A 9,491-nucleotide genomic window follows, 5' to 3' on the forward strand; every position below is an offset into this window, starting at 1 on the left:
TCAAAGTGACTGGAGCTCCCCTTGTATTCTCCTGCCCAGTCAAAGTGACTGCAGTTCCTCTTGTATTCTCCTGCCCATGTCAAAGTGACTGGAGTTCCCCTTGTATTCTCCTGCACAAGTCAAAGTGACTGGAGTCCCCCTTGTATTCTCCCGCACAAGTCAAAGTGACTGGAGTTCCCTTTTTACTCTCCTGCCCATGTCAAATTGACTGGAGTTCCCCTTGTATTCTCCTGCCCAAGTCAAAGTGACTGGAGTTCCCCTTGTATTCTCCTGCCCAAGTCAAAGTGACTGGAGTTCCCCTTGTATTCTCCTGCCCAAGTCAAAGTGACTGGAGTTCCCCTTGTATTCTCCTACCCATGTCAAAGTGACTGGAGCTCGCCTTGTACTCTCCTGCACACGTCAAAGTGACTGCAGTTCCTCTTGTATTCTCCTGCCCAGTCAAAGTGACTGGAGTTCCCTTTGTACTCTCCTGCCCATGTCAAAGTGACTGGAGTTCCCCTTGTACTCTCCTGCCCAAGTCAAAGTGACTGGAGTTCCCCTTGTACTCTCCTGCCCAAGTCAAAGTGACTGGAGTTCCTCTTGTATTCTCCTGCCAAGTCAAAGTGACTGGAGTTTCCCTTGTATTCTCCTGCCCAAGTCAAAGTGACTGGAGTTCCCCTTGTATTTTCCTGCCCAGTCAAAGTGACTTGAGTTCCCCTTGTATTATCCTGCCCAGTCAAAGTGACTGGACTTCCCCTTGTACTCTCCAGCTCAAATCAGATGGAGCAACTCACATGAAACGTGTGAACACTGTTTCAAAACACTCTTACCCAATACCAAGAATCAATTGTGTCTGCAAATTTCTCTTTATACTCGGAATGCTTGTGTCTAACCCATCCAAGAGGGGAACAGCATAATGACATCCCAACAGGGGAACAGCATAATGACATCCCAACAGGGGAACAGCATAATGACATCCCAAATGTAACTTGAAATAAGTATTTACCAAGTAGGATTAACGTGTCATTTGAATTATATATGGTATGCATAAAAACATCAGCTTTCAAAACGTACAAACTTTTTGTATTTGATGTATCTAAAAAAAACATCTGAAAGCTGAATGCTTAGCCTGCAACAGCCATTGTATAGGCTCTTCGCACTGAATGATGGGAAGTCTATTATTTTCTTCATAATGAAATCATTTTCTATAATTTATCAGTATATATTTTCTTTGATGAAAGAAAACACTCAAGTTCCTTGTCTTAAGAATTAGCAACTTTCAGTTTAATTAGTGACAAAACCTAGATGACAAGTAAGAGTGTGACCTAACTCGCAGTTTGTTTAGTTGAACATACATGATGATTCATAAGCAGAATCCTAACGCATATACATCCCAATAAAGTGATCCAATGGCTAAATGAAATAATAACCACATAGGTAATTGTGTCAAGCTGAAGCCAGAAACATACACAGCATTGCACAAATCAAGGCAAAATATGCAAGAGTTGGTCAACTACCATCAATAAATTTCTTGTATAAATTAAAATTTTCACAAATTGCGAAATTAATATTTGATCACCTTCCCCAGTTACTGCTAACTGACTGCTAACAGCAAATGCATATATAACAAACAGTTTTCCATGAGTGAGGCAATGGCAAACCATATCTTCAACACCATTTGTATGGATCAATGACATTTTCACTGCATTTCACAAGGTTTTCAAAAACATGAAAGAAAATCGACAACAATTCCGTCATCAACTATAGTCCGTCAAATGAACTTTTGGCACCGTTTTTCACAATTTACCTTTTAACCAACAATGCCTTCAAAATGTTTTTGTGCATATGCTCTTTATATCTTATGACCTATCCAAGGTTTAAACTTCATAATTTTTTGTCAATTATTAAAGCTTCTTCTTAAGAAGCCATCTTATAAAAATATGAAAAATAGAAGTAGTTATACAAGGGAGTAAAATGATACGATGGAACAACCAACAACATGGTGTGACATGCGTGCATCTTGTTTACATTGTTACGCCTGCTAGCAAATCTACAGGGACTGTTTAATCATCATAAATCCATTTTAAACAAGTAGATTCATTAAGTCTTTAAAGACTGGTTGCTTGATCTCTTGTATCTATATCCAAATTTGAGCAACAGCTTGCATATGGTATGCTTTGATACATTGATGTCATGGTCTTCTTTTGAACAATATTTTCTTCAGTTTGCTTGACGATATGGACTCACTGGATCGATGTAACCGACACATGACGTCCCTCACAACCCTTCTATCAAATTCATCAAGCTTTGTTTTCTTTGCATTTGTTAAGACGGTCCCCAATTTAACTGCCATGTCATCATCAGGCTCTGAAATAGTGTCATGGGAGATAACTCTTTGCAATATTCTTTAGCAGATCTCTGTGGCATTAAATGTCTTTTGGAGAAACATTCAATTGAAAAAAAAGAGTTCTTTTTCGCTTTGCCTCGAGCTTGAAAAAGTTGTAACTCTTTTGATGATTTGCCGGTCATCTTTCTGCAACATCGTTTTCCCTACAACCTGTGTGTTGATGATCTTTGACATCAGTTAAGCGTGCTAATGTAAATACCTGTGCATGTACATATCACGCTGACACACATTTTACAGTGTTGTTGGCTTTTCCATCAGGTGCGTTAACCCCTCGTAAAACTTTCCACAGTTTTACAATTATTATATGACAGGTTTAAAGGCAAAATCTTTAATAATCGTTTTAAAATTACTCAAATCGATACCTTGTTAGGTCACGGTATACAATTACCACATGAACAGAGTAGTGTTTGAAAATTATAACCAGGATTTTTAGGATTGAAAACTTTAAATATATCTGGTAAATATTTAAGGAAAATTTGAAGTTCAGTTAAGAAGTGCCATTGTGCTTGGTAAGTACATTGACCAGAGTAACCAAATTCATATCGATTCCTTTCCCTTACATACAACAAATCTAATAAGGGAGATGAGTGGAACATGTGGATCGGGTGACTCATATACCATTTAGGTAATTACTGGTAATTAAGATACTAAGAATCAGAAAAGGGACAGACGTAATGATTCGATTAAGCATCTTCTGGCGTCTGCCAGTCGGAAGTTTTATTCGGTTGAATGCTTCACGAATGATTTAAGCTCACTAATAAAGTACATTTATGATGGAAGAAATTGATGGTATCGAATAAGTCTTGGAAGAGAGGAAATGATTGTAGTTAGTGGTGCAGCTGGGATATGAGTCAGTTGAAAAGGGACTAATGAAAGTAACTTATTAGTCAGATGGGTTATGAGTCATTTTTATATGGTGTAGGACAGTATTTCAGGGGGAGGAGCCAAAATTGTTATGAGAACATTTTGCTAGTTGACAGAGAGAGGGTGATTCTGGGCCCCACCGTTGACTTGAGAGGTTCTCTCTGTATATTAAGAGAATGGCTCAGATGAACTAGTAACTTTAGGAGTTGTACAAGAATCCAACAAGTTCTTCCATGAAGTTTGTGAATCTGTGTTGTGTGTAGACCAGGAATGCTAGGCAATATCTGAGGACCTTTGTGAAAGAATTCATTCAAAAATAAATGGACTTGAACAACATACCTAACTTATCTTTGACTATCCATCTTAGCTACATCATCCCCAGAACCAGAGTGGATAGACAGATTGCCTAGGGAGAAGGGTACATCACCCAGACACCCTCAGGTAACAAAATATTCAGGAGTCCTATATAAATTGTGAAAAACAGGGTGCCAAAAGTTAAGTTGACGGACTATAATGCTATTCAATAAATGTGGTTGTTCAGTCCCATGTACTGTGTCTACAATATCATGACAACAGTGAGATGATGTGAGATGTTACACATATACCAGTGTTGAAGTTTATGTGTGTGTGTGTGTGTGTGTGTGTGTGTGTGACTGACTACATTGTGGCCTATGTAATGACAACTTTCACACCTCAAAACTGTTTAAACAAATTTTCCTTCTCTAAATGTAATGATGGGCATTACTCTGGTGATGCAGACTTAGGACATAAACATACTGTGCTGGAAAATCAGAGGCATCTATACAACGAGATTATAATAGCCCTAAATTTGATGTAACCCTAACGCGCAGCATTTGCCAACACAGTATTTATCTCCATTTTATCATAACTGCGTTATCAAGATTTTTTTTTTAAATGCTGTGCTGGAAAATCAGACGTATATAGTGTGATTATATACCTCTGAATGACTTTACCCGTGAAGGTCCGGGTTAGAATGTGCCTTCAGTAACCCATGTTCGTCGTAAGTGGCGACTTACGGGATCGGTTGGTCCGGGCTCGAGGACTTGGTTGACATAAGTCATCAGTTCCCAATTGCGCAGATCGATGCTCATGCTGTTGATCAATGGATTCGATTATTTACAGACCGCCGTCATATAGCTGGAATATTGCTGAGTGTGGCGAAAAACTAAACTCACTCACTCCGAATGACTTTGATTAACCAATCACAATCCAGTATTTACTGAAGTCATAGTAGAGTTTGCTGTAGTATTGATGACAACGCTGAGACAGGTTCTATTGTCAGTAATGGCCTGTCCCCAACTAGAGGAGGCAGCCATTGTGTAAGCCCTGCTGGGGTCATTGATAGCTCAGCATACTCAGTCAACCTGGCTCATACCATCAACGGCCCTTCATGCAGCTGAGATCACGAACTGGTCGAGAATTCTGGGATATCATCCGAGTACCCACAGGAAAAAATGGAGTACTTCACTTTATCAGGTGCACTTTGTGAGATTAATTAGTTCCGCCCGTAACCCGGTTGAAAAGTATTCTAATTATTATTATTATTATTTCAAGGGGTTAGTGTTTAGGTTTTAGATTTAGCATTGTGTTAGGGTTTGGGTAGGCTTTCTATGAAAAAAAACATCTATTCTTACTGTGATTATGAATCTTAGCCACAGAATGATAATAAAACGGGCGTTACGGGCGGACATGTTTCCAAAGTGTTTATCCAGAGACCATATATGTACCCAAATTGTCCCTGGATTATCTGAATGTTAGCCTATAAAACCTTAGTCAGCTTAATTCGTCAAGATAACTTCCTTCCAATATCAAATGTTAACAAATTATCAGCCCGCTGCTATGTGTGTCCATTACAAAAGACTGAAAGACGAACGACTCCACCGATAGCCCTGATTGACAATATTGTTGTTGTCACGTGTTTGACCCGGCCTAGTTACGATGAGGTCACCTGAGATGTTAGTTGCATAAGCAAGATCTAGGTCACTGGTTAAACAGTAAAATCATCATTTCATAATCAGAATTGTTAGAACTTACCGACTGAAAATGAAATCAGGGTGTAGGAAAAGGAAGAATAAGTAGTGATCATGTCTTCGGCAAGTTTCGGCGTCTCGTAAAAGCTGAAAGATAAGAACAGTAAATGTTTGAACGCAACCAAGACTAGAGTGATTTAACGTATACATCATGTGAGATTACTCAAAGCATTTACACTTAAAAAGATGAATTAGTACTCACCACATCACTGACCAGCTACCACTTACGCAGGCGTGCGTCAATGATACTATCGTATTTTTCCATCTCCAGGGTGCATGTTTCGCGGATTCACAAATACAAGAGGCCGCAACTTTGCCAACCAAATAAAAAAGTACTGCTGAGCAGGTTATTACTAGAAGTCCATATGATAATCCAGTATGTTTAACTGGCCAGATTTCGTTCGACGAAGTAATGTCATCCATTTTGACGATTTCGGGAGATAACAACAACCCGTCTTGTCACCCACACTGATTTCCCATGTCAACCAAGCCCAGGGGAAATTATGTCAAACATACTACTTCCCACTCAACATACTACAACAAACAACATTCATTCCTTATCTGTGGTATTGAATGAAAGAATTAATGTTTTTTGTCTTGCTGTGTCATGTTTGATTTTAACCAGCCCAAATACACCTGAAGTCTTGCCATATATATTTTACTTGATACAGTTAATTATCAGTTTCTAAGTTTGGGTCACATTTTTTTATGGCTGTAATGTATCTTCTACAAATCGCCAGGTTGAATTATTATAACTTACAGAAAAAATCTAAAACGTTAATACAAGGTTAGATTATATTTTACACGGTGATAAAGTTGGATAAACTTTAATTATATTCATTTAGTACAAACGTATATAATATACGTTGTTCGACTAATACTACTCCACGAAGAAGTAGAACTCGCCTTAAGCAGATTTGAAGGTTTACAGCAATCTCTAAACGAATATGAAAGCCCCCGATTCATATTGACAACAAAGACGTGTACAATTCAAGCAGTGTACAGATTTTGTGAAGTATTTGTTTGTGATGTTGCATAACACATAACCGGACAAATCAGGGATTCGGGATTTATCAACGTCTTTTAATAATGATTTACAAATATTGCACTGAAAATGATCTTGATAGGCGTGTCACGAGCATACATTGAGGCACTGCCAAAATCTGAAGAAGGAATCAAATCTCTATGAATCGATCCAACTTCATTTTGCATGATGCGTCCAATTTCGGTATCACGCGCACTGGCATAGTTTGTTTACACCTGTCTATTCATGTTAACAAAGAGTGACGTCATGCGGCGATGACGTTTTAGTTAGTTAAAGCTCCTTCATAGACTAAAATAAGCAGGTCAGTGGGAAGAGTAACATTGATCTAACTGAGGGAGTTACACACCGCACCCATGTGTGGGAAGAGTAACATTGATCCAACTGAGGGAGTTACACACCGCACCCATGTGTGGGAAGAGTAACATTGATCCAACTGAGGGAGTTACACACCGCACCCATGTGTGGGAAGAGTAACATTGATCCAACTGAGGGAGTTACACACCGCACCCATGTGTGGGAAGAGTAACATTGATCCAACTGAGGGAGTTACACACCGCACCCATGTGTGGGGGAAGATCCAACTGAGGGAGTAACATTGATCCAACTGAGGGAGTTACACACCGCACCCATGTGTGGGAAGAGTAACATTGATCCAACTGAGGGAGTTACACACCGCACCCATGTGGGAAGAGTAACATTGATCCAAACACCGCACCCATGTGTGGGAAGAGTAACATTGATCCAACTGAGGGAGTTACACACCGCACCCATGTGTGGGAAGAGTAACATTGATCCAACTGAGGGAGTTACACACCGCACCCATGTGTGGGAAGAGTAACATTGATCCAACTGAGGGGAACAGTAACATTGATCCAACTGAGGGAGTTACACACCGCACCCATGTGTGGGAAGAGTAACATTGATCCAACTGAGGGAGTTACACACCGCACCCATGTGTGGGAAGAGTAACATTGATCGTTACACACCGCACCCATGTGTGGGAAGAGTAACCCATGTGGAGGGAGTTACACACCGCACCCATGTGTGGGAAGAGTAACATTGATCCAACTGAGGTAGTTACACACCGTACCCATGTGTGGGAAGAGTAGCATTGATCCAACTGAGGGAGTTACCCACCGCACCGATGTGTGGGAATCGAACCCGGACTTAGGAGTGACGAGCGAACGCTTCATAACGCCCTACACTGCGACTGTTGTACCAGGGATCTACAGCGTCCTCTATTCTCCTTGGTTGTACATGGCCGCCAGTCAGTGACCAAGTCCTCTATTCTCCCCGGTTGTACATGGCCGCCAGCCAGTGACCAAGTCCTCTATTCTCCTTGGTTGTACATGGCCGCCAGTGTGACCAACTATGGCCGCCAGTCAGTGACCAAGTCCTCTATTCTCCCTGGTTGTACATGGCCGCCAGTCAGTGACCAAGTCCTCTATTCTCCCTGGTTGTACATGGCCGCCAGTCAGTGACCAAGTCCTCTATTCTCCCTGGTTGTACATGGCCGCCAGTCAGTGACCAAGTCCTCTATTCTCCCTGGTTGTACATGGCCGCCAGTCAGTGACCAAGTCCTCTATTCTCCCTGGTTGTACATGGCCGCCAGTCAGTGACCAAGTCCTCTATTCTCCCTGGTTGTACATGGCCGCCAGTCAGTGACCAAGTCCTCTATTCTCCCCGGTTGTACATGGCCGCCAGTCAGTGACCAAGTCCTCTATTCTCCCTGGTTGTACATGGCCGCCAGTCAGTGACCAAGTCCTCTATTCTCCCTGGTTGTACATGGCCGCCAGTCAGTGACCAAGTATATGTAACGCCCAGCCATGGCTGGTTGAACTTCTCCCGGCCGTCTACTGGTTGAACTTCTTCCGGCAGTCCACTGGTTGAACTTCTCCCAGCCGTCTACTGGTTGAACTTCTCCCAGCCGTCTACTGGTTGAACTTCTCCCAGCAGTCCACTGGTTGAACTTCTCCCAGCAGTCCACTGGTTGAACTTCTCCCGGTCGTCTACTGGTTGAACTTCTCCCGGCCGTCTACTGGTTGAACTTCTCCCGGCAGTCCACTGGTTGAACTTCTCCTGGTTGAACTTCTCCCAGCCGTCTACTGGTTGAACTTCTCCCGGCCGTCTACTGGTTGAACTTCTCCCGGTCGTCTACTGGTTGAACTTCTCCCGGTCGTCTACTGGTTGAACTTCTCCCAGCCTTCTACAGGTTGAACTTCTCCCAGCCGTCGACTGGTTGAACTTCTCCCGGCAGTCTACTGGTTGAAATTCTCCCGGCCGTCTACTGGTTGAACTTCTCCCGGTCGTCTACTGGTTGAACTTCTCCCGGCCGTCTACTGGTTGAACTTCTCCCGGCGGTCTACTGGTTGAACTTCTCCCGGCCGTCTACTGGTTGAACTTCTCCCGGCCGTCTACTGGTTGAACTTCTCCCGGCCGTCTACTGGTTGAACTTCTCCCGGCCGTCTACTGGTTGAACTTCTCCCGGCCGTCTACTGGTCGGCCGGCCACGGAGGAGTTGCACTTTCAAGTCACTTTCATACCGTAAAACATCCAAATATTTCGAACGATTACGAAATATCCATGACGTGTATTTTGAGACATCTCTTTGGTAATACTGTAATCGAAATGTTTCGATGTTGAATTGATCCGCGATTGTACGTTAGGGTATCCCAGGGGGCTGCTCCATGTTTCAGCTGTATGTCTCTGCTGGATTGTGCCAATATCCCCAGACGGGAGAACATTATTTTCTAGACTTTATATTATGACTGGGCGGTTAATAATTTTCTTATTGGTTTAATATATATTTTGTACTTTGAAAAGGTTTCATATATTTGCCCCCGGTGAAAATCCTGGTTAGATTTGATTTTCAGCAACAAATGTAAGAGGCGCCTAACGAGATCGGGTCGGGTGGTCAGGCTCGCTGACTTGGTTGACACATGTCATCTTATCCTAACTGAGTTGATTGATGCTCATGTTGTTGATCACTGGATTGTCTGGTCCAGGCTCGATTATGTTCATATGACCGCAATATACCTGCGATATTGCACAGTGCGGCGTTAAAGAACAAAACAATGTATTAAAAAACTAATATGTTTTGTTTCCACGTCTTTGTCATTTTTCATATTTATAAGGCTATTTCTTT

The 9,491-nt window shown here is 42.0% G+C and overlaps 1 protein-coding gene across 1 annotated transcript in view; it reads right to left on the reverse strand.

Annotated features, from left to right (window-relative positions):
* The window catches only part of LOC124273104 (TLC domain-containing protein 2-like), a 28,846-nt gene extending 23,046 nt beyond the window's left edge, over positions 1 to 5,800 (reverse strand). Inside the window, exons 1-2 of the mRNA XM_046708325.1 lie at positions 5,504 to 5,800; positions 5,306 to 5,388 (exon numbers count right to left, since the gene is read on the reverse strand). Of these exons, the coding sequence (XP_046564281.1) occupies positions 5,306 to 5,388; positions 5,504 to 5,724 (304 nt within the window). The 5' untranslated portion in view covers positions 5,725 to 5,800. The remainder of the gene's footprint in view (positions 1 to 5,305; positions 5,389 to 5,503) is intronic.
* Positions 5,801 to 9,491: the final 3,691 nt, after the last annotated feature.

Source organism: Haliotis rubra, unplaced genomic scaffold, assembly GCF_003918875.1.
Source record: "Haliotis rubra isolate DU_JTF1 unplaced genomic scaffold, ASM391887v1 Scf1761, whole genome shotgun sequence".
NCBI lineage: Eukaryota > Metazoa > Mollusca > Gastropoda > Lepetellida > Haliotidae > Haliotis > Haliotis rubra.